At 42.3% G+C, this 27,374-nt stretch overlaps 2 protein-coding genes across 6 annotated transcripts; one reads left to right on the top strand and one right to left on the bottom strand.

The window, feature by feature from the left end:
• The first annotated feature begins 2,959 nt into the window (after positions 1-2,959).
• On the top strand, positions 2,960-6,179 carry LIPT1 (lipoyltransferase 1). 2 transcript variants are annotated; one of them, XM_004006144.6, is made up of 2 exons: positions 2,960-3,087; positions 4,979-6,179. In XM_004006144.6, exons 1-2 carry the CDS (start codon positions 3,005-3,007, stop codon positions 6,099-6,101), a joined length of 1,206 nt encoding a protein of 401 aa, XP_004006193.5. In that variant the 5' UTR covers positions 2,960-3,004; the 3' UTR covers positions 6,102-6,179. The 2 variants fall into 2 exon arrangements, with proteins under 2 accessions (XP_004006193.5, XP_042102362.1); XM_042246428.2 differs by having other exon boundaries at positions 2,987-3,544.
• Positions 6,180-9,908: 3,729 nt separating this feature from the next.
• MITD1 (microtubule interacting and trafficking domain containing 1) lies at positions 9,909-27,353 on the bottom strand. 4 transcript variants are annotated; one of them, XM_060413959.1, is made up of 8 exons: positions 27,173-27,353; positions 15,444-15,637; positions 14,586-14,687; positions 12,129-12,265; positions 11,962-12,048; positions 11,020-11,135; positions 10,225-10,285; positions 9,909-10,129 (listed from the first exon to the last, which is right to left on the bottom strand). In XM_060413959.1, exons 3-8 carry the CDS (start codon positions 14,632-14,634, stop codon positions 10,034-10,036), a joined length of 546 nt encoding a protein of 181 aa, XP_060269942.1. In that variant the 5' UTR covers positions 14,635-14,687; positions 15,444-15,637; positions 27,173-27,353; the 3' UTR covers positions 9,909-10,033. The 4 variants fall into 4 exon arrangements, with proteins under 4 accessions (XP_060269942.1, XP_004006191.1, XP_027822862.1 ...); XM_004006142.5 differs by lacking the exon at positions 15,444-15,637; XM_027967061.2 differs by lacking the exons at positions 15,444-15,637; positions 27,173-27,353 and adding an exon at positions 27,031-27,156.
• Positions 27,354-27,374: the final 21 nt, after the last annotated feature.

Here is a 27,374-nt window from a genome sequence, read left to right as displayed (position 1 = left end):
TAATGTTAGCTGAAATTAAAAACCACTTGTGTCTGGACAGATAGTGACCTGTAAATATTTCTACTATGTATGTTTTGAATATTTTCCTATACTTTAATATTTAATGGTGATCTCTAATGTCCAGTTGAGTAATATCCTTAATACTGATAAAGGAAAAAGGCATACTAAAGAGGAAAAGTAATCTTTTAGGGGAAAAAATATTCTGTTAATCAGAGAAAAACTAAACAGATGTTTTTGTAGTTTAAAACCATTGAAAAGGATGTAAGCCAATAAGATGACACTCTTTATCATTTATAGAACATAATTCTTTGGGAGACACAAAAATACACAAATCATTTGTTCATCTAACCTGCCACTGTGCTTGGTGCTTGGGATAGAACTGTGAATAAAACAGCAAATGCCTTCTTTGGTGGGATTCCCTGGTGACTCAGATGGTATTGAATCCACCTGCCAATGCAGGAATTGCAGGTTCGATCCCTGAGTCATGAACAACCCCTGGAGGAAGAAATGGCAACCTACTCCAGTATTCTTGCCTGAAGAATTCCATGGACAGAGGAGCCTGATGGGCTACAGTCCATAGGGTTGCAAAGAGTTGGACATGAATGAATGACTGAAACAATAATAACACCTTTGTAATGCTGTCTACCAGGAGAACATCAGACTAATTATATAAGATACAAATTGTGATGTGTCATGAAGAAAAAGTTAAACAGTCAAACTGACAGGAGACATAACATACACTTGATTTTTATTTTTTTAAACTTGATTTTTAACTGTGGGAGCTAGGGAAAGATTCTCTGAAGAGGTGACATTTACAGTTTTTGCAAGGACACGATTGTCCAAGTGAGATGATGGCCAAGGGGACAGAGTTTAGGTGAAGTTTGGCAGGACATCATGATGGTCTGAAAGTGGAGGAAAGAAAGGGTTTCTAGTTTAAGAAAAAAAAATGGCTAGATGCTTGAAGGTTCTCTAGGAGAAAGAATGAGCTGAGGAGCACGGGTTTTGGACATACCAGTTTCCAAGGCAGGCAGTTCTATGCGTACGGAATGAAAAATACCAATTTGAAAGTTGTATACAGAGTGGTGTCTAAAGTTATGGGAATGAATGAGGTTGCTTAGGGTGAATGTAGAGTGTGAGATAAAGCAACTACAACATTCAGAAGCTGGCCAGTGCTGGGGGAGCTCGCAGAGGGGATGGAAGAGTTGACAGGCTGGTGGAAAACCAAGACAGGATAATGTCAAGACTGTCCACCAGTCTTTAAGGTGGGGGCAGCCAACTGAAAGGGTAAATGCAGACTGAAAGTTCACTGGATCTAGCAACATGAATTGAGAAGATCATGGGTTGAGATCCCCTAGAGAAGGAAATGGTAACCTACTCCAGTATTCTTGCCTGGGAAATCCCAGGGACAGAGAAGCCTGGTGGGATAGTCTATAAGGTTCCAAAGAGTTGGACATGACTTAGCAACTAAACAACAATATAAGCAAAGGGCAACACAATTGTGTGGCTATCTTTAATGATAACTAGGAAAACTTCTACTGGGACTAATTTTGCACAGAATCCATTCCCACCTGCATAATCCAAGAAAGACTAATTACTCAGACTAACTTCAATCAAAAGGGTAACATAAATGAGGAGCCATTGTGTCTTTATTGTAGCTTTAAATGAAGCCCTGGTCGGGGTATCTGCACCACCTAACTGTTGAATTCTGGATGATTCTCACTCCAAAATTCAGGTCTCGATGGTTTCTATTCGAAGGAGAGACTGATGATTTCTGTCCAAGACTGAAAAAGGACGACGAATTCTTTGGGCTCCTCTCATCAAGAGGAGGGGTCCATTACTCCACCTCTTAACTCTGGGTTGTCTTTGCTGGTGCTTTGGCCAACAGAATGTGGCCGACATACTACATCGAAGGCTATGCCTGAATGGAAGTGCACCAGCAGCCAGCAAGCACCAGCTGCCGAGGATGTGAATAAGACGTGTGAATAAGGGTGTGGAGCTCTCGGCTCAGCCAACCTGTGCCGAATGCTCACTGAAGCCACCCAAGCAAGCCTTGCCCATATAAATGTTCGGTTCAGTTCAGTTCAGTCGCTCAGTCGTGTCCTTGCAACCCCATGAATCGCAGCACGCCAGGCCTCCCTGTCCATCACCAACTCCCGGAGTTTACTCAAACTCATGTCCATCCAGTCGGTGATGCCATCCAGCCATCTCATCCTCCTGTCGTCCCCTTCTCCTCCTGCCCCTAATCCCTCCCAGCATCAGAGTCTTTTCCAATGAGTCAACTCTTCGCATGATAGAAATAATAAATCGTCGCATTAAGCCACTGGCGTTTGAGGCAGTTTAATGCCGCTATAGTTACCTAGAACTTTACCTGGTGGGGGAATTCCCCATCTGGCTAAGCCCCACAAGGATGTTCTTGCCAACTGCATTGAGGGATATCCTGAATGGGGACGTTCATGGCCCTCGGTGTGTTTGTTTTCCGGCTCTCTCCTTCCTACCTGTTACCATCTCTGTATTGGGAATAGTAGCGTTTATTCCTTTAAATGCCATTTGTCTTTTAAAACGGATTTTAGTTTCGTCCCCTTCCAACTGGAGTTGCTTGCCTGCCCTTTGAACTATGAGACGCGCAAAGCTCAGCACAATGCTTGGATAAATGTTCATTGAAGAGCATGCGACCCGACTACTCTGGGTACCTGGCCGGGCCCCTCCAGCCTGACTCGGCCCCGCGCCTACCTGCGTCCTGCTGACACCCCCTCCACCCCCTGGGCCGGCTCTGGGCTGTCCCGCGGGGAGCCTCCATCTGGCCTGGGGCTCTAGGACTTTCGATACTACTATAATGACTGCTATTATTAGAAAGGGAGTGGCGTCCCCGTTTCCGATGCGGCTTGGCGTCAAGGAGAGGGCACCGCAGGATTCCCCCTCCCACCGGAAACCCTCAGCCACGCCCCCTCCCGCCGCTTCCGGTGCTCCGCCCCACGCCGGCCTGGGCGGCTGGCAGAGCGGCCGCATGCGCGGCTGGCTGGTCTTCGGGTCGCACGCGTACCTCGCACACGGTCCTGCGCGCGGCGTGGGCGCGACCGGAAGTAGCAGGTGTGTGAAGCCGGAGGCGCGGCGGGTGCAGGATGGCAGCGTGGGCCCCGGGCACTGGCAGCGGTCCGGCACCTCCGATCCCGGGGTGCAGCAGGCCCCGCGGTGTCCGCTTAGAGTTTGGGAGGACCTGGCTCTACGGTTAGGACCGGTTCATCCTCAACACAGGAGTGTCCCAAGTTAGGCATGTTGGGTGCCAGCCCTTGGCGCGCCCTTCGAGAGCCAAAAAGCCGAAATCAGACAGGCACACGGCCGTCCGGAGACTCTGGATAAGTTAAGTGCTAAGAGATGGGATCGTGTCAGCACAGCCACAGATTTCAGTGGAGCTGCAAGGCTGGTAGTGGAACTCCATGGGGAGAGTCCCCAAGGCCCTCTTACTGTTGGAGGACTCTCTGTTTGCCTGGAATATGCTACTCCCTTCAACGTGGTAGAAAGCATCAGATGTGGAGACTCAGTTCAGGTATCCCTTTCTCTGTTAAACCTCTCCTAACCTTTCTAGATAGAGTGTACATTGGTTCCGCTTTCTGTAGTATCAAGGTATAGCAAGAGTGATGAAAATATGACGACTCTACTATAGACATTATTCCTCCAGGATGTAACTACAAAATAATTTGGCCTAGTTATGGATTTTAGTACCCCAGTCCATCCCAGGCCTTTAACCTAGAAGAAAATTATAACCATTCTAAGGAATGGAATTAAATGATTTCTTTACAATCATAGCTAGTCAGAATACTTCATTATTATAGCTAGTATTTTCACTCTTTTAATCAGCACTCCTAACAAATAATGTGTGGAGTGTCGAAATATAATAAAATTGTTCCTAACCTTTCTACATAACCTTCCTACTCTGACCTCTCTGACCTCAGGAGGATCCATCCTAATTTAATATGGATCAAAATAAAACAGACTGCCAGTAAATCATGTATCTCACAGTCAAATAGAAATTACATTTCAAGTATTATAAAGACATAAATCTTTCTACACTGATGTTCATTGTTGATAACACAGAACTAGAAACAACCTAAACTTACAAACTAAGAGATTGGTTGAGTAAAAGGTGGTGGTATTTGACAATGAAATATTACACATTAAGACTGATGTAAAAGTTGGTTTAACGCCGAATTAAATAACAGTTTGGTTACACTTCTGGTGGGGAAGTGTGTGTGGATTTACACATGCACAGAAAAACGGAGAAGGCAATGGCACCCGAGTCCCGTACTCTTGCCTGGAAAATCCCATGGATGGAGGAGCCTGGTGGGCTGCAGTCCATGGGGTCGCTAAGAGTTGGACACGACTGAGCGACTTCCTTTTGACTTTTCACTTTCCTGCATTGGAGAAGGAAATGGCAACCCCCTCCAGTGTTCTTGCCTGGAGAATCCCAGGGACAAGGGAACCTGGTGGGCTGCCGTCTCTGGGGTCGCACAGAGTCGGACACGACTGAAGCGACTTGGCAGCAGCAGCAGCAGCACAGAAAAAAATGGGTACACACCAACATGTTAGTTGTAATTATCTCCCAGTGGTGGTATTATGGATTTTTTTTTTCTTGCCTGTCTGTATTTTCTCATTTTTCTCAATGAATGTGTATTACCTGTGAATTAAAAATAATTTTTTGGCTTTGAAGTATATTACATAATTATTTTCAGCTTTATTATTTGAATAATCTCTGCCCTTATTCCACTTCAGCTAAAACAGTTTGAGGTTTGTATGATTTATTTCCTTTGAGTACTCTGTTGGAGAAGTTTTATTAAAGACTAATGGTAAAGCCAAAAGGCAAGAAAAGGGACTAGACTGGATACCTAGATAAGTTTGGATCAAATAACCAAGAAGCGATAGCTACAAAATAGAATTTAATTTTCTTTTTCTCGATCATTAATTTGTCTTCCATTTTTGACAGCATGCTAATCCCATTTTCCATGAAGAACTGCTTCCAGTTACTTTGTAATTTCAAGGTCCCAGCAGCTGGCTTTAAAAACACAGTTAAAAGTGGACTCATTTTACAGTCGATTTCCAATGACGTTTACCACAATCTGGCTGTGGAAGACTGGATCCACGACCATATGAATTTAGAAGGTAAGCCAGTCCTTTTCTTGTGGAGGAATTCTCCCACTGTGGTAATTGGTCGGCATCAGAACCCTTGGCAGGAATGTAACCTGAATCTGATGAGAGAAGAAGGTGTGAAACTGGCTCGGAGGAGAAGTGGAGGAGGCACAGTCTACCATGATATGGGTAACATCAACTTGACTTTTTTTACAACCAAGAAAAAGTATGATAGGATGGAGAATCTAAAATTAGTTGTGAGAGCCCTGAAGGCTGTCCAGCCACACCTGGACGTGCAGGCTACTGAAAGATTTGACCTTTTACTTGACGGACAGTTTAAAATCTCAGGAACAGCTTCCAAGATTGGCCGCAATGCAGCTTATCACCATTGCACTTTGCTGTGCAGCACTGACGGGACCTTCTTATCATCTTTGCTGAAGAGCCCTTACCAAGGGATCAGGAGCAATGCCACTGCCAGCACACCTGCCTTCGTGAAAAACCTTATGGAAAAAGATCCCACTCTGACCTGTGAGGTAGTGATAAACGCTGTTGCCACAGAGTATGCTGCGTCTCATCAAATCAATAACCACATTCACCTAATAAACCCAACAGACGAGACAGTGTTTCCTGGAATAAACAGCAAAGCCAGAGAACTACAGACCTGGGAATGGGTATATGGCAAAACTCCGAAGTTCAGTGTGGATACTTCCTTCACTGTGTTACATGAACAGTCACACTTGGAAATTAAAGTATTCATAGACGTCAAGAATGGGAGAATTGAAGTCTGTAACATTGAAGCACCTGATCATTGGTTGCCGCTGGAAATATGCGACCAGTTAAATGCAAGTCTTATTGGTAATAAGTTTTGCCCAATTGAAACGACAGTGCTAACAAGTATATTACATAGAACATATCCAGGGGATGATGAACTACACAGTAAATGGAATATTCTGTGTGAAAAAATTAAGGGAATAATGTGATTCCAGGTAAATTTCTTAATGTTGACAGTTTTGATGAGAAAATTAAAATGTGACAGTGCATTGTTTTTTCAAATTTTATTCTTGGCTGTGAATGGGCTTTCTCTCGTTGCAACGTGTGGGCTTCTCATTGTTGCAGAGCTCAGGCTCTAGCCTCGAAGGCATCGGTAGTTGTGACTCGCAGGCTGTAGAGCACAGGCTCAGTAGTTACAGCATACAGGCCTAGTCACCCTGGGGCGCGTGAAGTCTTCCCGGACCAAGGATCAACCCTGTGTCCCCTGCATTGGCAGGTGGATTCTTAACCTCTGGACCACCAGGGGAATCCCTGTCTGTCTTCATTGGTTTGAATACTGAGCTGGCTAAAGGGTTCATTCAGGATTTTCCATAAGATGTTAATGCAAAAACCGGAACAAACTTTTTGGCCAACCCTGTATTGCACTGCATTTGTATTTCAGCTCTTTCTTTTGTTACCATCTTGGGGTTGGATACCATATTGAACACTCTGACCTCACCATTCTTTTTCTTTCCACTAGGGAATATAACCCTGGCTTCTTGATACTATAAATTTCTCCCTTTTAATTAATTTCCTTGTCCTTTAATTCTCTCCCACTAAACCAAGCTTACTGCACTTTTCTAAGCCAATGACTTTTCTGCAGTCTTTTCTAAGCCAGTAACTTTTCTCCAGTCTCTTGCTTCATCTCCATTTCTTACCAGCATTCTCACATTTCTCTTGACCTATCGTAGCCACTTTTTTCTTTCAGCAATTGATTTTCTACTCCTATAACTAGATGGTGGGCAATGCCAGAAGAAAATTCACAGAATCATGTGTCTTCTCAGGTGGCGCTAGTGGTAAGGAATCCGCCTACAATGCAGGAGATGAAAGAGACATGAGTTTGTCCCCTGGGTGGAGAACATCACCTGGAGTAGGAAATGGCAACCTGCTCCAGTATTCTTGTGTGGAAAATTCCATGGACAGAGGAGTCTCGCAGGCTACAGTCCATGGGGTTGCAAAGAGTCAGACACAACTGAGCTCACGCACGCGCATGTTCACACACAGATTCGCCCAATTTCCTATTTATAGTTTTTCACTTGTTTTTGTTCTGTAGGTGTCAGATTCAACTCACCTCTCTTGACTGCCTCTCACATTCACCAGAGGCCTTACTCCTTAATGTTCCCACTCTTCGTAAGCTGAGAATTCTGCTACACTTAATCTGGTCACAAACCTTCATTTATAATTTGTGGGTAGAGGCTTTTAGAAATGAGCTCCTTCAGCTGCTTGTTTTCTACTTCAACTTTTCTCATTTCATTCAATCTCAGAAAAAGAAATACCTTCTCTTCCTTAAAGCTGAGCCCCCTACTTGTACTGTGGATTTTTCTTCTCCAGCTTTTTTTAAAAAAAATACTTAAGCTGCATATGGTGTTAGTCGCATCACTGAGATCTTCTGTTGCGGTGCAGATTCTCTAATTGCGGCTCTGGGGCTTAGTTGCTCCGTGCATGTGAGCTTTACTTCCCCGACCAGGAATTAAACCCATGTCCTCTGTATCTCAAGGCAGATTTTCTACCACTGGACCACCAGGGACGTCTGTGTGTGTTTTGTACTATCAATTATTTATCTCCTTTATCTTGCAGAAGTCTGTCTCAACTTTTACTGAATCATTAGTACTCTTGCCTGGGAAATCCTATGGGCGGAGGAGCCTGGTGGGCTTCAGTCCATGGGATCACTAAGAGTCAGACACGACTGAGCACACTTTTCAGTTTCATGCATTGGAGAAGGAAATGGCAACCCATTCCCCTGTTCTTGCCTGGAGAGTCCCAGGGACGGGGGAACCTGGTGGGCTGCCCTGTATAGGGTCGCACAGAGTTGGACACGACTGAAGCAACTTAGCAGCAGCAACAGCAGCCTTAGTGAATGGACATGTGAATGTCTCCCCCTTCTCAAAGACTGCTGCTTAAGGGTTTACTGTTTCTTTCCATTGCATGGTTGCCATACTGCTTCAAAAAGTAGCACTCCTGCCAACCATTTAATGTCTCTATAGTTCATTCACATACTAATTCCTACAGTAGTTCCTGTTTATTGAGTGCCTACTCTGTGCCAGGTACTTTGCTAGTTGTTGGATGTTCCTGGTAAAAGAGACATGGTCACTGACCTTCAGTTCATTTCAGTTCAGTTTGGTTGCTCAGTCATGTCCAACTCTGTGACCCCCATGAACCACAGCACGCCAGGCCTCCCTGTCCAACACCAACTCCTGGAGCCCACCGAAACTCATGTCCATTGAGTCGGTGATGGCATCCAACCATCTCATCCTCTGTCGTCCTCTTCTCCTGCCCTCAACCTTTCCCAGCATCAGGGTCTTTTCAAGTGAGTCAGCTCTTTGCATCAGGTGGCCAAAGTATTGGAGTTTCAGCTTCAACATCAGACCTTCCAAAGAACACCCAGGACTGATCTCCTTTAGAATGGACTCCTTTTGAATGGACTGGTGGGATCTCCTTGCAGTCCAAGGAGGCAATGGCACCCCACTCAAGTACTCTTGCCTGGAAAATCTCATGGATGGAGGAGCCTGGTGGGCTGCAGTCCATGGGGTCGTGAAGAGTCGGACACGGCTGAGTGACTTCACTTTCACTTTTCACTTTCATGCATTGGAGAAGGAAATGGCAACCCACTCCAGTGTTCTTGCCTTGAGAATCCCAGGGATGGGGGAGCCTAGTGGGCTGCCGTCTATGGGGTCACACAGAGTTGGACACGACTGAAGCGACTTAGCAGCAGCAGCAGCACAGACAGAACTTATTTCTTTGAAGACCTTATTTCCAAATATGGTTACATTCCAAGGTACCAGGGGTTGGGATTTAAACGTGAATTTCTAAAGGTTATGTGTGTGCACAATCAACCCTTAACAGAGGGCTTTCAGGGTCCCCCCCAACCCCAGACTACTCTGCCCAACTCTGTTCCTATGACCTCTACCTGGCTTTGTCCCTCCACAGTATTCACTCTTGATTTGAAATCTTCAAGCTTTTCCAGATGTAATGTTCAGAAGGGCACTCTCCAACACCAGGACTTCTTTTCCCCTCTACAGACTTTGGCTTAGCTTATTCTTCAAGCTTCTGGTCTGCCCACTGCCTCTAGCAGTATCCCCTCTCCCAGCTGATCCCCATGGGACCTAGTCTGTCCCCAACCAGTCAACTGGCATCTTGATGGATAGGCTTTCCCAGGACAATTGATGCTAAGCTGCAGAGCTTTACAGATGTTCCAGTCAAGGTTAAGTGAGCTGCCAAATGCATCTGGTATTACTAAAAGGCTTGATTTGCCTTTATAAGGAGTTAAGTAATAGAGGATAACTGAATTTAGGTAAATATCTGCTGCTGCTAAGTCGCTTCAGTCGTGTCCGACTCTGTGCGACCCCATAGACAGCAGCCCACCAGGGTCCCCGTCCCTGGGATTCTCAAGGCAAGAACACTGGAGTGGGTTGCCATTTCCTTCTCCAATGCATGAAAGTGAAAAGTGAAAGGGAAGTCGCTCAGTCATGTCCGACTCTTTGCGACCCTATGGACTGCAGCCCACCAGGCTCCTCCGTCCATGGGATTTTCCAGGCAAGAGTACTGGAGTGGGGTGCCATTGCCTTCAAAGACACATAATTGTAGGGACTTCCTGGGTGGTCCAGTGGCTAAGGTCTTGATTCATTCATCAACATCCAAATAAGAGAAAATCTGGGGAAATGTTTCAACTAACTATACTTGAAACACTAAGTACTCTGAGTAACCTATTGATAAAAGTATTCAGGATTGGTCACACAACTGAACAAGGAATCCATACATTAGTAGAAATATAAAAATTTATTGTTAAATTCATACATTATAGGAATGATCTGTCCAAAGTTTAAAAAAAAAAACCAACATTCATTTAAAGTAGAAATGTATATGTAAATTAGGCTACTATCTATCATATTTTTTTCGTGTGCTTATTATGAAAAATGTCCACTGTTGTTTCATGACATGGTCTTAAATCAAAATCACAAAATCCAAGGGAAAAACGACTCTAAGAAGAGAAGAGAAGAGTTTTTTTTTAACAAAAAGGATCAAAGCCATTTTGTTAAAGAATGCTACACAGTCACACATGAGACTATATCCTACCTGTGGTTTCTTAAAATAATCAAGTCCCCTTCCAATCTTAATTATCCATCCATTGTTGAACCTATTGAAATTAGTAATATAGTATTATACTCCAGACATTTAGGTCAGACAATGACCAAAGTTGTATGAAGTGTCAGCTAAATCTCCCCCTAACAAATAAAATCACTTCTTTCAGTGGCAAGAGTTGACCCAAACCTGAGTTTACCTATGGGCTGTGTCTACAATGAAACAAAACAACCATTAGCTGATAAAAGATTTTAACAGTTCAATTAAACCTTCCTCATGAATTTCATCGTCCTGAGAAAGCTTCCCTGTTCTGCTAACAAGTGGCTTCCAAGTGTACTCAGGCAGACTGGTGATGTTTCAGGGACTCCCCTGCCTAGAGGTGGGGATCTACCAGGGCAGAGGAAGCCCTGATGGGCACAACACAGCATCCTGTCATGCCTACTAGAAAACTTAATAAACTATAAGAAGTAAAGCCAAATTAAATAAATACCACTATCACCCCAAAAGGAAATCATCCCAATGACATAATACTGTATGTATAATTGGATATTAAAGTACTTTGCTCAGATGACACAGAACATGTAAATTTTATTCCTTAGAAAATAGGAAACTCACATAGAGGACACAATTAGCCAGATTTTTTTTCTTCAAAAGTGAAAAATACTAAAATTAAGCTTTATTTAAAATTTTAATACTTAAGTGGAATAGTATATATAATTATATATAATTTATGAGAAATTAAAAGTATTTTTCAACTGCATAAAAATTAAAGTATTACTATATACTAACCTAATTTCTCGGTCATGTATTGAAGAAGAATATTCTAATTCCAAACACACGCCGTGATTCCTGAGCGACTGTTTTATTTCTTCCAGGCCACTACTCTGCTGCCGTTTCCCAGTGCCCTGTTAATAGGAAAAAGAAGACCCCAATTTTTTGACTCAGTTGTTAATATTTTAAATTATCCCTCAGCTACGCAGTGTGTGTGTGCAGTTACACAGCTGTGCCCCTGGCAGGTGGATTCTTCACCTCTGAGCCACCTAGGAAGCCCATGCAACGTATATCTTAGGTGAATTAAAATGTAAATATCCTACCCTAGTTTCACTGTCCATTACTGCAAAGAAGCAGCCAAAGAAGATGAAGTCATTTAAGAGCAACTGTTTTTATCAAAATAATCATTTTTTTTTCCTAATGTGAACATAACCCAATTTGGTGCCATCTTCTAAGATGTATTCTAATGGTGCTGTTTATTCAGATGAGGCTTTATTCTCAAATTGATCCTGGAAATATGAATTGTTTAGAATTATCCCTATTTAAATCAAAATCAAGATAGAGATGATAGAAACTATCAATACTGAAGACAGAGTGATTGACTCATAGATCATCCAAGAAACTAACTTGAACAACTGTTTGAATAAGAGAGCTCAGCTAAGTGGCCAAATGCAAGGTACAGCATACTAAAATCAACAGCATTTTCTCCAGTGTGTTTTGTGCCTATTCCCAGATGGCTCAGGAGTAAAGAATCCACCTGCCAATGAAGGAGATGCAAGAGATGCGGGTTTGACCCCTGGGTCGGGAAGACCTCCTGGAGGAGGAAATGGCAACCCACTCTCAGTATTCTTGCCTGGAGAATCCCATGGACAGAGGACTATCCTACAGTCCTACAACTACATCCTACAACTGAGTAAAGTTCATGATGTTAAGAAAGAGAAAATGCTTTCAGGTACCTACTTCATCCAGAGAGGTGAGAAGATGAATAGTTTTTACTTTACATGGTCTCTTAACCAGCATCTCACAAAATCGAAGGAAGTTATACAGCTGAAAGACATTAGGATAGGTTATTACTCATACATGTTAAACAATAACTATTTCATCCTATGTGAGTCCATTTCACCTACCTGATGTGTGTGTCTAATATAAGGATCTTCTATCCAAACTTCTGTAACTGTTTCACTCAGGTATTCTTGAAAAAGGGACTCATAACTGAAACCTGTTGCATTCTCTTCTATTTTAATTTGCTTGTGATATTTTCCGGCTACAAAACAGAAGTTTCTGTGATAAAACCAGTGACTACTTGTTTTCTTTTTATACATACTATATTTAGAAACTGAAAAATCAGGAGCACATACAAGTTAATGTTTTTAAACTCATGCACTAAAAAAAAAAAAAAACAAAAACAAACCTCATGCACTCAGCGAGCATTGTCAAATGCTTAATCTATACCAGACACATTGCAAGATGCTACACACACACACAGGTAAATAAGGTAAACTGTCCAATGAGTTTTGCCTTCATGGAGGCCAGGCAAGTGGGAAAGTCCAGAGATTTCTTGGAATAGGTTCTTGAGCTAAATCCTATAGAACCAGACAGTTTATTCAAGAGAGAACCATACTGTATACAAAGATATCTAATATTTTTATCACCATGAGTAGAATCATAAGCTATGATCCAGTGGGCAACTAGTCTTTTTCTTCAGATTTAAGTCTTTTTATGTCTTGCAATTTAATAGCTGAGGTATTACATATATGGTTTTCCCGACGGCTCAGCAGTAAAGAATCCACCTGCAATGCAGGAGACTTAGGTTTGATCCTTGTGTTGGGAAGATTCCCTAGAGAACTCCAGTATTCAACTCACTCCAGTATTCTTGCCTGAAAAATCCCATGGACAGAGGAGCCTGGTGGGCTACAGTCCAAAGGGTCACAAAGAGTCAGACATGAATGAGTTACTAAGCACACATTAAATATATAAATGCAATATAATATGGAGTCTAGGAGTCTTAGAACTTGTAGAGTGTGTTAAGCAGAAACTTATAGTACTTCTTAATAATCCAAGCCAAAGACTAGAATGCCATAGGGTCAGCAGGGGAGTTCTATTGTTTTTGTTCATTCAAAATGAATAATTATTGAATAAGTTATCAAAGACCTTTAAGGTTGTTTTTGTTGTTAATATGATCCTTAATGGTAGTTCCTGATTTATATGGTGGTTGCACTTTTAAACTTTGTTTGAAAATCAGTGGTTTGGATTCTGTTCCTAATATTTCAAAACATAAAATGTTATAAACTGTGCATCAGTTTTCAAGTTAAGTCCAATAGGTTAGTTTAAGCCAGTGTATTTAAGCCACAAAGTTGATGGTACTCTATTGCTTTCAGATTTCAGAGGGAAACTGCACTGCAGGTTTCAATTTGGGATGAAGTAAACAATTTTATTACTCCTCAACAAAGTAGCCAGCTAGCCAGGTTAATCAGGGTAGCCAGGATTTGGGATAGTACAGAATACCAGGAAGAGGTGTGCAGAGGGCAGGAGTAAACAGGAGCTGAGGGCTGGGGGACACTGATTTTTTTTTTTTTGAGGACAGCAGTTCCTTTGACTTAGAATGCAGCAGCTGTGAATGTCAGGTGGCAACAGCCCTCTGTGTCTATATGTCCGTAAACTGGATGCTCAAAAAGCAGTGAACTAACCATACCTCCTGCATCTCTCATCACTGTGAGTCTCAGTCATATCTGACTCTATGACCCCATGGACTACAGCCTACCAGGCTCCTCTGTCCATGGGATTTCCCAGGCAAGAATACTGGAGTGGGTTGTCATCTCCTCCTCCACGGGATCTTCCCCACCTAGGGATCAAACCCATGTCTCCTGTATTGGTAGGCTGATTCTTTACCACTGCGCCACCTGGGGAGCCCCCAGAGAACCAATTATAAATAGGGAACCATACCTTCTGCATCTCTGATCATTAAGAATACCTAACTCCTCAAACGTTCTGAATCAAGACAAAAATCTCAAAGAAGCCCTGGGCATTTCTTGAGCTACTTTAATATTTTGGTCATTTTATAAAGGGAGATACAAATGAGATATAGGCTTTACGTTCAGTATTGTTCTGCTTCATGGGGATCATGAATTCCTTAAAATGGCATGCAAAGTTCTGCAGTATGTAGAGCTGTCCTCAGATTCTCAGGAGGGTATCTGACTGCCACCTTCCCCTGAGCAGAAAACAAAACAACAGGGCAAAGGGCCTCCCCTTGTGGTCTAGTGGCTAAGACTCTGAGCTCCCAGAGCAGGGGTCTGGGTTTGACCCCTGGTTAGGGAACTAGGTCCCATACACTGCAACTGAAAAAAAAAAAAAAAAAAAAAAAGACCCTGTCCTTTTTTTAGTGATGCAACTAAGACCCAATGTAGCCAAATAAATAAATATTTTTTTAAAAAGTTAAGAATTGGAAATGCAGAGGAGACCTGTAAGCTCCCAAGGGTAAACAGTCCAGACCACACAGAGCTCCAAAGGGCACAGCCAGAAACACTGGATGAAACACACTTTGTCATAAGAGCTCAGGCACATACTCTCCAAAATAGCCTTCTTACCTTCTTTTTCTTGTTCCAAGCGTTTCTTTAAGTGTTCTGCTCTATCCATGTAGTCAGAAATTATTTTTCTGAGATTATGCTTCTTTGTTTCATCTGTGGTGCCTACAAATTAAAAAATAGACTCTCAAGATTCCAAACAGGCTTTCTCTTTGGTACAGGCAGTGTTTCCTAAGTTTTCCATGGATTTCCTGTCCTTTGGCATGGTTCACCTTCGTGCTAAAATACACAAATAATAGGCCCCAATTTAGCTTGATCCTGTACGACCTTCACCTTTGCACTGAGCATTGGAAGCCACTTTATTTAGGAGTGGGGACTCTGACACTGTGACTGACAGATGGGGACACTCAATCCGGTGCGGAGACAAAGGTGGCTTATTACGTGTCACTGACTATGAGCACTATTTTGTTCCAATAACCCATAAGTTTGAAATCTTAGCACAATCAAAAGATAGCAAACAACAGCTTTCTTCCACAAACCAGTCTCTATTCCAGACTTCCCCTTTACAGCTTACATTGACTCATTTTCCCAGCCATCCCCAAAATCAAAGGTATTTTTGAGTATACATTATCAATAAAAGCTTATTCCAAGTCCCACCTCCAACCAGTTAACAAATTACTTCTGGTCCCTTCCTTCCTCCCTTTTAACACTGCTTTCATTTTTTTACTTTAATTTCATTTTTAAACTCTGTTTTTAAAAACATTATATTTTGAATTAATTATATATTTATGGAAAAGCTAGGAACATGGCAGAGACTCCCTTCATCCAGATTCCCCTATATTAACATATTATACAACTAGAGTACAATTACCAGAGCAAGCATATGAACATTCATACAACACTATTAGCTCATCTACATACCTTATTGGTATTTCACTAATTATCCCACTTCATTGTCCTTTATTGTGCCCATCTTTGGGTGAAATATTCCCTTGATATTTCCAATTTTCCTGAGATCTCTAGTCTTTCCCTTTTGTTGTTTTCTTCTAGTTTTATGTACTGTTCATTGAAGAAGGCCATGTTGTCTCTCTGTGCTATTCTCTGGAACTCTGCGTCTAGTTGGATGTAAAATTGGAAATATCAAGAGAAGATTTCACCCAAAAGACAGGCACAATAAAGTACAGAAACAGTAAAGACCTAGTAGACGCTGAAGATATCAAGACATGGAAAGAACACACAGAAGAACTGTACAATAAAGGTCTTAATGAACCAGATTACTCTGATGATGTGGTCAGTCACCCAGAGCCAGACATTCTGGAGTCTGAAGTCAAGTGGGCTTTAGGACTCACTGCTGTTAATAAAGCTAGTGGATGTGATGGAATTCCAGTGCTCACTCACTGCAGCTGTGTACGACTCTGTGAGACTCCGTGACTGTAGCCCGCCAGGCTCCTCTGTCCATGGGATTCTCCAGGCAAGAATACTGGAGTGGGTTGCCATTCCCTTCTCCAGGAGATCTTCCAGACCCAGGAATCAAACCTACATTTCTTACATTTCCTGCACTGGCAGGTGGCTTCTTTACCACTGGCACCACCTGGAATTACAGTAGAACTATTCAAACAAAACCCCAAAGGAAGAGGCCCTCAAGGTGTTGCAGTCAGTATCTCAGCAAATCTGGAAGACTCAGCAGTGGCCACAGGACTGGAAAAGGTCAATCCTCATCCCAATTCCCAGGAAGGGTAGTACTAAAGAATGAGCTAACAGTTGGATAACAGTTAGATAATTGCACTCATCTCCCATACTAGTAAGGTCACGCTTAAAATCTTGTATACTAGGCTTCAGCATTATGTGAACCAAGAAGTTCCAGATGTCCAAGCTGGGTCTAGAAAACGAAGAGGAACCAGAGATCAAATTGCCAACATTTGCTGGATCTTAGAGAAAGCAAAGGAATTCCAGAAAAACATCTACCTCTGTTTCATCACCTATGCTAAAGCCTTTGACTGTGTGGATCATAACAAACTATGGAAAGCTCTTAAAGAGATGGGAATACGAGACCATCTCACCTGTCTCCTGAGAAACCTGTGTGCAGGTCAAGAAGCAACAGTTAGAAGCCTGTATGGAACAACTGATTGGTTCAAGATTGAGAAAGGAGTATGACAGGGCTGTCTGCTGTTACCCTGTTTGTTTAACCTATACACTGCTGAGCACATCAGGAGAAATGCTGGGTTGGATGAGCTACAAGCCGGAATCAAGATAGGCGGGAAGAACATTAACAGCCTTAGATGTGTGGATGATACCACTCTAATGGCAGAAAGCAAAGAGGAACTAGAGAGCCTCTTGATGAGGGTGGAGGAGGACAGTGACTACTAAAAAAACTAAGATCATGGCATCTGGCCCCATTACTTCATGACAAATGGAAGGGGAAAAGGAAGTAGTGACAGGTTTCCTCTTCTTGAGCTCTATAACCACTGCATATGGTGACTGCAGTCATGAAGTCAGAAGAAAACTGTTTTTTTGACAGGAAAGCTATGACGAACCTATACAGTGTGCTGAAAAGCAGAGACATTACTTGGTTGACAAAGGTCTGTATAGTCAAGGCTATGGTCTTCCCAGTGGTCACGTATGGATGTGAGAGCTGGACTGTAAAGAAGACAGAACGCCAAAGAACTGATGCCTTTGAACTGTGGTGCTGGAGAAGACTCCTCAAAGTCCCCTGGACAGCAAGGAAATCAAATCAGTCAATCTTAAGGGAAATCAACCCTGAATATTCATTGGAAGGACTGATGCTGAAGCTCTAGTATGTTGGTCATCTGATGCAAACAGCCAATTCATTGGAAAAGTCCCTGATGCTAGGAAAGATTGAGGGCAGGAGGAAAAGAGGGCGTCAGAGGATGAGATGGATGGATGGCATCACTGATGCAATGGCATTAACTTGGGCAAATTTTGGGAGATGGTGAGGAACAGGGAGGCCTGGCATGCTGCAGTCAATGGGGTTGCAGAGTCCAACACAACTGGGTGACTGAATATCAACAGTTATCCCACTAAAGAAAGTTTTCTGGTCTAGGATCCCACATACATAGCATTTAGGGGTTATGCCTCTTTAGTCTCCAGTCTGTAATAGTTCCTTTAGTATGTTTCTGCCTTTTATGACCTTGACATTTAGGAAAAGTAAGCAGTCACTTATTTTGTAGAATGTGTCTCATTTTGGGCTGCCCCTGTTTTCTGAGGATAAGATTGAGGTTATACATATATTTGGCAAGAAAATCACAGAAGTGTTGTGCCCTTCTTGGTGGGTACATGAGGTCAATATGTCTTATTACTGGAGATGTCAACTTTGATGACTTGGTTAAGGTGGAGTTTACAGATTTCTCCACTAGAAAGTCACTAATTTCTATTTTGTATGAAAAGCTATCTTGTGGGTAAATATCCTGTCTCTCTTCACTCTTCATCCACTAATTTTAGGATCTACTGATGGTTTTTTTTTTTTTTTGGCCATGGCATGCAGCATGTAGGATCTTAGCTGCCCGACCAGGGATTGAACTTGAGCCCCCTGCATTGGAAGGCAAAGTCTTAACCATTGGACTGCCAAGGAAGTCCCATTGATGGCCTTTCCCTGTAACAATTACTACTGCTGCTGCTGCTGCTGCTGCTAAGTCACTTCAGTCATGTCCAACTCTGTGCGACCCCAGAGACGGCAGCCCACCAGGCTCCCCCGTCCCTGGGGTTCTCCAGGCAAGAACACTGGAGTGGGTTGCCATTTCCTTCTCCAATGCAGGAAAGTGAAAAGTGAAAGTGAAGTCACTGAGTCGTGTCCAACTCTCAGCAATCCCATGGACCTCAGCCCACCAGGCTCCTCCGTCCATGGGATTTTCCAGGCAAGAGTACTGGAGTGGGGTGCCATTGCCTTCTCCGAATTACTGCTGCAGTATTTGCCAAATGGTGATTTTCTATTTCCATCATTTCTACTTAATGTATTAACTGGAATTCCAGTGTAAGGAAAAGCTGTCCCTTCTCGCTCATCTACTTATTTATTCTACTAATAATTTATATCAATATGGACTCATGGATATTTTACTTTATGGGTTGTAATTGAAAACTATCAATTTTTTAAATTTATTTTTTAATTGAAGGATAATTGCTTTACAGAATTTTGTTTTCTGTCAAACCTCAACATGAATCAGCCATAGGTATACATATGTCCCCTCCCTTTTGAACCTCCCTTCCATCTCCCGCCCCATCCCTCCCCTCTAGATTGATAGAGAGCCCCTGTCTGAGTTTCCTGAGCCATACAGCAAATTTCCATTGGCTATCTATTTCATACATAGTAAGGTAAGTTTCCATGTTACTCTTTCCATAGATCTCACCCTCTCCTCCCCTCTCCCCATGTCCGTAAGTCTATTCTGTTTCTCCACTGCTGCCCTGTGAATAAATTCTTCAGTGTCATTTTTTCTAGATTCTGTATATATGCCTTAGAATATATTTCTTTCTCTTTCTGACTCACTTCACTCTGTATAATAGGTTCTAGGTTCATCCACCTCGTCAGAACTTACTCAAATGTGTTCCTTTTTATGGTGTAATATAAAAATGTAGTAATATTCCATTGTGTATTTGTACCACAGCTTCTTTATCCAGTCATGTCAATGGACATCTAGGTTGCTTCCATGTTCTGGCTATTTTAAATAGTGCTGCAGTGAACATTAGGGTACATGTGTCTTTTTCAATTTTGGTTTCCTCAGGGTGTAAGCCTGCTAGTGGGATTGCTGGGTCATATAGTGGTTTTATTCCTAGTATTTTAAGGAATCTCCATACTGTCTTCCACACTGGCTGTATCAATTTACATTCCCACCAACAGTGCAAGAGCATTCCCTATTCTCCACATGCTCTCCAGCATTTATTGTTTGTAGACTTTCCACTGGATCATGGAAAAAGCAAAAGCATTCCAGAAAAACATCTATTTCTGCTTTATTGACTATGCCAAAGCCTTTGACTGTGTGGATCACAATAAACTGTGGAAAATTCTGAAAGGGATGGGAATACCAGACCACCTGACCTGCCTCTTGAGAAGTCTGTATGCAGGTCAGGAAGCAACAGTTACAACTGGACATGGAACAACAGACTGGTTCCAAATAGGAAAAGGAGTACGTCAAGGCTGTATATTGTCACCCTGCTTATTTAACTTCTATGCAGAGGACATCATGAGAAACACTGGACTGGAAGAAACACAAGCTGGAATCAAGATTTCCGGGAGAAATATCAATCACCTCAGATATGCAGATGACACCACCCTTATGGCAGAAAGTGAAGAGGAACTAAAAGCCTCTTGATGAAAGTGAAAGAAGAAGGTGAAAAAGTTGGCTTAAAGCTCAACATTCAGAAAACGAAGATCATGGCATCTGGTCCCATCACTTCACGGGAAATAGATGGGGAAACAGTGGAAACAGTGTCAGACTTAATTTTTTTTGGCTCCAAAATCACTGCAGATGGTGATTGCAGCCATGAAATTAAAAGACACTTACTCCTTGGAAGAAAAGTTATGACCAACCTAGATAGGATATTCAAAAGCAGAGACATTATTTTGCCAACAAAGGTCTGTCTAGTCAAGGCTATGTTTTTTCCAGTGGTCATGTATGGATGTGAGAGTTGGACTGTGAAGAAAGCTGAGCGCCGAAGAATTGATGCTTTTGAACTGTGGTGTTGGAGAAGACTCTTGAGAGTCCCTTGGACTGCAAGGAGATCCAACTAGTCCATTCTGAAGGAGATCAGCCCTGGGATTTCTTTGGAAGGAATGATGCTAAAGCTGAAACTCCAGTACTTCGGCCACCTCATGCGAAGAGCTGACCCATTAGAAAAGACTCTGATGCTGGGAGGGATTGGGGGCAGGAGGAGAAGGGGACGACCGAAGATGAGATGGCTGGATGGCATCACTGACTCGATGGACGTGAGTCTGAGTGAACTCCGGGAGTTGGTGATGGACAGGGAGGCCTGGCGTGCTGCGATTCATGGGGTTGCAAAGAGTCGGACACGACTGAGCAACTGAACTGAACTGAACTGATTCTGACTGGTGTGAGGTGGTATCTCATTGTAGTTTTGATTTGCATTTCCCTAATAATGAGTGGTACTGAGCATCTTTTCATGAGCTCGTTAGCCATCTGTATGTCTTCTTTGGAGAAATGTCTGTTTAGGTCTTTTTCCCTCTTTTTGATTGGGTTGTTTTCTGGCATTGGTTTGTATGAGCTGCTTTTTTGGAAATTAATCCTTTGTCAGTTGTTTCATTTGCTATTATTTTCTCCCATTCTGAGGGTTGTCTTTTCACCTTGCTTATAGTTTCCTTTGCTGTGCAAAAGCTTTTAAGTTTAATCAGGTCCTACTTGTTTATTTTTGTTTTTATTTCCATTACTCTAGGAGGTGAGTCATAGGGGATCTTGCTTTATGTCATTAAGTGTTCTGCCTATGTTTTCCTCTAAGAGTTTTATAGTTTCTGGTCTTACATTTAGGTCTTTAATTCATTTTGAGTTTATCTTTGTGTATGGTGTTAGGAAGTGTTCTAATTTCATTCTTTTACCTATAGCTGTCCAGTTTTCCCAGCACCATTTGTTGAAGAGCCTATCTTTGCCCCATTGTATATTCTTGCCTCCTTTGTCAAAAATAAGGTACCCACAAGTGCATGGGTTTATTTCTGGGCTTTTGATCTTGCTCCATTAGTCTGTATTTCTGTTTTTGTGCCAGTACCGTACTGTCTTGATGACTGTAGCTTTGTAGTATAATCTGAAGTCAGGAAGGTTGATTCTTCCAGCTCCATTCTTCTTTCTCAAGACAGCTTTGGCTGTTTGGGGTCTTTTGTGTTTCCACATGAATTGTGAAATTTTTTTGTTCTAGTTCTGTGAAAAATGCCATTGGTAATTTGATAGGGATTGCATTGAATCTGAAGATTGCATTTGGTAGTATAGTCATTTTCACAATCTTGATTCTTCCTGCCCAGGAACATGGAATATTTCTCCATCTGTTTATGTAGTCTTTGATTTCTTTCCTTAGTGTTTTATAATTTTCTGTGTACAGTTCTTTTGTCTCCTTAGGTAAGTTTATTCCTATTTAATTCTTTTTGTTGCAATGGTGAATGGGATTGATTCTTTAATTTCTCTTTCTGATTTTTCATTGTTAGTATATTAGTATGTAGAAATGCAAGTGATTTCTGTGTATTGATTTTGTATCCTGCATCTTTGTTAAATTCACTGATTACCTCTAGTAATTTTCTGAACTATCTTTAGGGTTTTTTATGTACAGTATCATGTCATCTGCAAACAGTGAGAGCTTTATTTCTTCTTTTCCAATCCGGATTCCTTTTATTTCTTTTTCTTCTCTGATTAGTGTAACTATGTTAAATAATAGTGGTGAAAGTGGACACCCTTGTCTTGTTCCTGATCTTAGGGGGAATGCTTTCAGTTTTTTACCATTGAGAATAATGTTTACTATAGGCTTATCATATATGGCCTTTACTATGTTGAGGTAGGCTCCTTCCATGCCCATTTTTGAAGAGTTTTAATCATAAATGGGTGCTGAATTTTGTCAAAGGCTTTTTCTGCACCTATTGAGATTATCATATGCCTTTTATCTTTCAATTTGTTAATACGGTATACCACATTGATTGATTTGCATATGTTGAAAAATCCTTGCATTCTTGGAATAAACCCAACTTGATGATGGTGTATGGACTATTTGATGTGTTGCTGAATTGTGTTTGCTAAAATTTTGTTGAAGATTTTTGTATCTATGTTCATCAGTGATATTGGCCTGTAGTTTTCTTTTTGTGTGTTGTCTTTGTCTGGTTTTGGTATCAGGATGAGAGTGGCCTTGTAAAATGAGTTTGGGACTGTTCCTTCCTCTGCAAGCATTTTTTGGAAGAGTTTTAGAAGGACAGGCATTAGCTCTTCTCTAAATGTTTGATAGAATTCTCCTGTGAAGTCATCTGGTCCTGGGCTTTTGGGAAACTATCATCATTTTCTTGCTTAAATATTATCAGCATTGGCTTTGAGAGCTCCTTGTGCTGGCTCCTGTGTTCTTTTGACGTACCCCATTATTTTTTGACTACTTCCTTACATTTTGGTGCAGAATGTTGTAGTTTTCTTGCTCCAGCCCCAAAATCAATCACTTCTCCCAGAGACTTTGGTTTGTTTTACTGAAGAATGGTATCAAGAGATCATATTCTGAGTGCTAAGTGTGCTCATTGTGGCTTGGGGAAAGTCTAGACCCTTTCTGTCAATACAGGCAGAAAGTCTATGGAGGTTTACTAATACATACATCTCTATTGCTGTATCTGTCCATCTGCATCAAAACCCACAAATTCATGCTAACTTTGATCCCACAGGGTTTATTCTAGCCTTCCTCCTTTCCTTACCTGTAACTTCTTTCATTATCCACAATATATTTACTAGCTTGTTCCTGTTTAGATCCCTGGGTAGGGAAGATCCCTTGGGGAAGGAGATGGCTTCCCACTCCAGTATTCTTGCCTGGAGAATCCCATGGACAGAGGAGCCTGGTAGGCCACAGTTCATGGGGTTGCAAAGAGTCAGACATGACTGAGCAATTAATACTTTCACTTTCAAGTTCAGTATAGACATCAAGCAGTTTCAGAATTCTTAACCCATACTGTTGTGAGAAAAAAAAAAATTAACCAACTAAAATATAGTGTTTGGGACTTCCTTGGTGGTCCAGAGGTTAAGAATACGCCTTCCAATGCAGTGGACTCGGGTTCAATCCCTGGTCAGGGAACTAAGATCCCACATGCCACAGGGCAACTAAGCCCATCTGCCTCAACTAGAGAACCCATGCTGCAACGAAGACCCAGCACAATCAAAAAAGAATTAAAAAACAAAACCTGCTTTGCCACTTTTAGCTGTGTGACCTTGGCCAGTTATTCAACCTCTTTTTATCTTCTTGTCTAACATGGAAAGAGTAGCAGCACCCTAGAAAATTGTGGAGAGGACTAATTATGAAAAGCTAATTGCAAACAGTTGACATGACTTAGCATCTGAACAACAACAAATTATGATACTGGCATGCAGACAATACTCAGTGTTGTCAGTATCATTATCATCTACTTAATTTCTTTATACACTGCCCTCTCGGCTTCCTTTAGAAGTAGATTTTATCTAACACCTGTTTTCTTAACTCTACTGTTACTTTGCTACTGCCTATGCTGCTGCTGCTGTTGCTAAGTCACTTTAAATATATGCTATTTCCCCGTCCTCTTTCTTAATCATTATCCTCGATCACAGTTTGACCCATCCTTCAAACATGACTTTGTCTTCCAGGTTTCATCAGATAGCTATCTCCAAGTCCCATTGGAAACTCACTCCCACATCTAATCTATGAGCCAATGCCAGTAATTCAATGTCCACTCTGTTCTCTCCCTAATCAGTGGTGTCATTCAGGTCATGGTTCATTCAGGCCTTCATCTCCTCTCATCCTGACTCCTGCAGGAATTCATTAATTAATCTGCTTGACTTCAGTCTCTTCAGGTTCATGTTTCTCCTACACTCTTGACCTGTTCACTCATTTATTCAAGAAATATTTACTGAGAACTTACCACATGCCAGGCATTATTCTAAGCACTGGAGACACAGCAGTTAATAAAGCAAAACAGGATTCCCCACTATCATTCAAACGGGAGGAAAGACAACAACAGAGATAAATTGGTAAAACACATATGTTAGACTGTGATAAAGTGCTATTAAATAAAGCAAGGAAGAAGGAAAGCGAGTCCTGGGATGGGGGTTGTAATTTCACATTGGGGGTCAGGGAATGGCTTCACAAATAAGTTGATTATTTGTATAAATACCTGAAAGAGGAGAGAGAATAGGTCATGCAAATATTTGGGAGAAAAACATATGCCTAAGAGAGGCAACTTTAATTATGTCACTCCTTTGCAGAAACTTTAGTTTCTCCTTGTCAATGGAATGAGCTAAAATCTCCTGGCAGTCAAGGCCATCCACAGCATGCTCCAACCATCAGTCTATCTTTAAACTTCTCCTCTTCCTCTATAGGTATATGCTAAAGTGAACTGAACCACTTATTTAGTAAAACAGCACAGACAGAACTAGTACACTTTTAGCTGAGTTTCTGAAATTCTACTTACCCTTCCAAAACCCCTATCGAAAGCAACCCCCACCTTTCCATCCCCAAATGACCACTGGCTGTTTAAATCCTCATTGCATTTGTTTCCATGGCTCTTGGCACTTATTCCCTGCAGTACAGTTATTGCGTTTATATCTTAACCTTCAAGATCATATCACCATCTCTTTAACCACCACAGGATCAGAGGAGCACACAGGAGCAGAACTCCTGGGATTCTGCTGCTTCAGGGTCCAGCACTGTATGCCATGTCCCTTTCTGGGAGTCAGCAGAGCAGAGTTGCTAAAGCCTTGGGTTCCAGTTGTGACTCTACCAATGGTGGCAGAACTGGAAAGTGAACTTTGCTTTTTATGCTGTTAAAAGGAGGGTAACATCACCTCATACTTCATAGGGCAACCATAAGGACGAACTGGGATCATGCTTCTAATGTGCTCTGCACACTGCCTGCCACTCAAGACTTACAAATGATATTACTCTTATTATCACCATCATCAAATGGTCCCTGCCCAAGGTAGGGTTTTAGAGTTCTAAGAAAAGCACTGTACACTGAAGAGCAGCCTCTGCTGTCTCAAAGCTTCTGAAACATATCAGAAATATGCAGGCAAAAAGGCATAGAGGGGAGATCTTGGGCCAGACGGGGAACACAAGAGGATGGGGAGCAGGGGCTCGTTTTAAGTCAATTAATATATAATTACATGTTTATTACTTGCAAGGGATTGTGCTCAGTGTTAAGGTTATTTGGGTACTTCTAGGGGCTTCCCTGGTGGCTGAGAGGTTAAAGCGTCTGCCTGCAATGTGGGAGACCCTGGTTTGATCCCTTGGTTGGGAAGATCCCCTGGAGAAGGAAATGGCAACCCACTCCAGTACTCTTGCCTGGAGAATCCCATGGAGGGAGGAGCCTGGTAGGCTACAGTAGACAGGGTCGCAAAGAGTTGGACATGACTGAGCTACTTCACAACACTGAATTGGTTATCTGATGCGAACAGCCAACTCATTGGAAAAGTCCCTGATGCCGGGAAAGACTGAGGGCAGAAGGAGAAGAGGGCATCAGAGGATGAGATGGCTGGATGGCATCAACTGATGGAATGGACATGAACTTCAGCAAACTTTGGGAGATGGTGAGGGACAGGGAGGCCTGGCATGCTGCAGTCCATGGGGTCACAAACAGTCGGACACAACTGGATGACTGAACGACTGAACAACAACAACAACAACACTGAATAACCATGTAACAGAAAGTCTTAACTCTCACAATCCTATACATTTCTCACACCAAATTTCAGTATATCCATTTCTAATGAAAAACTTAAATTGGAGTATAGTTGGGCTTCGTAGGTGGCGCTAGTGATAAAGAACTCACCTGCCAATGCAGGAGACATGGGAAACACTGGCTCAGTCCCTGGGTTAGAAGACCCACTCCAGTATTCTTGCTTGAAAAATCCCATAGACAGAGGAGCCTGGCAGGGCACCGTCCATGGGGTCACAAAGAATCCCCACATGACTGAGCAACTAATACTTTTATAGTTGATTTACACTGTCGTGGTGGTTTCATGGGTACAGCAAAGTGAATCAGTTACACACACACCTATATCCACTCTTTTTAAAATTCTTCTCCCATGTAAGTCAGTAGAGAGTACTGAGTAGAAGTCCCCGTGCTATACAGTAGACCCTTATTAGTTTTAACTTATAATGAAAATGTTTAATGAGAAAAATAAGGAAAAGGGTGTAATGAACACCCTTATTATTTATCACCTAGATTTAAAAATTGTTAGCATTTTGTCATATTTGCTTCAACGTTCAAATTCAGACATCATGACAATTCCTTCCCAAACATGTTAGTCTGCACCCCTAAAATTAAGAATAGAGTTTGAAAAATACCATACTACCTAACAAAGTTAATAATTTTATTGCTACTTGTTCCATATACAATCTTCCTAAATTGATCCCCAAATATTTTATACAGTTCGTTCAAACCCAAGTCCCTTCAAGGCAACTATTACATCTGCTGCTGCTGCTGCTGCTGCTAAGTTGCTTCAGTCGTGTCCGACTCTGTGCGACCCCACAGACGGCAGCCCACGAGGCTCCCCGGTTCCTGGGATTCTCCAGGCAAGAACACTGGAGTGGGTTGCCATTTCCTTCTCCGACGCATGAAAGTGAAAAGCGAAAGGGAAGTCGCTCGGTCGTGTCCGACTCTTAGCGACCCCACAGACTGCAGCCCACCAGGCTCCTCCGTCCATGGGATTTTCCAGGCAAAAGTACTGGAGTGGGGTGCCATCGCCTTCTCCGAACTATTACGTCTAGTTACCTCTTAAAATTCTAGAACAGTAACCTCTCTTTCATTGACGACATCATTCTAATAAAGATACAAAAGAAACCAGTCCACCTGTCCTGTAGAATACCCCATCTTCGGTATTTCACTGCTGTCTCGCGGCGAAAGGAATCGTTTTAACTCTTTCACTCCCACTCAGGCAAGACGGATGGCAACTCCATTTCCTCCAGTCTCTGCTCCCCGGCTCAGTGCTCACCTTTCAGAACCTGCAGGAGCATATCGATCCCCTCCTGGTAACACACCAGAGCCTGCGGGTTCCGGGACTCGGACTCCAGATCTAACGCCCGCTTTAACACCGTCAATGCAGCTGTTTTCCTAGTTTCCTGCTGCAAGCCGGACCTCGCCATAATCTCGGAAATTAGTTTTTCCTGTTCCTTGGTGGGTGGGTCAGCGGCGCG

The sequence above is a fragment of the Ovis aries genome, chromosome 3 (genome assembly GCF_016772045.2).
Source record: "Ovis aries strain OAR_USU_Benz2616 breed Rambouillet chromosome 3, ARS-UI_Ramb_v3.0, whole genome shotgun sequence".
NCBI classification, from domain to species: Eukaryota; Metazoa; Chordata; class Mammalia; order Artiodactyla; family Bovidae; genus Ovis; species Ovis aries.
Note: the sequence above shows the minus strand (reverse complement) of the source record. Positions and strands in the feature narration are given on the sequence as shown.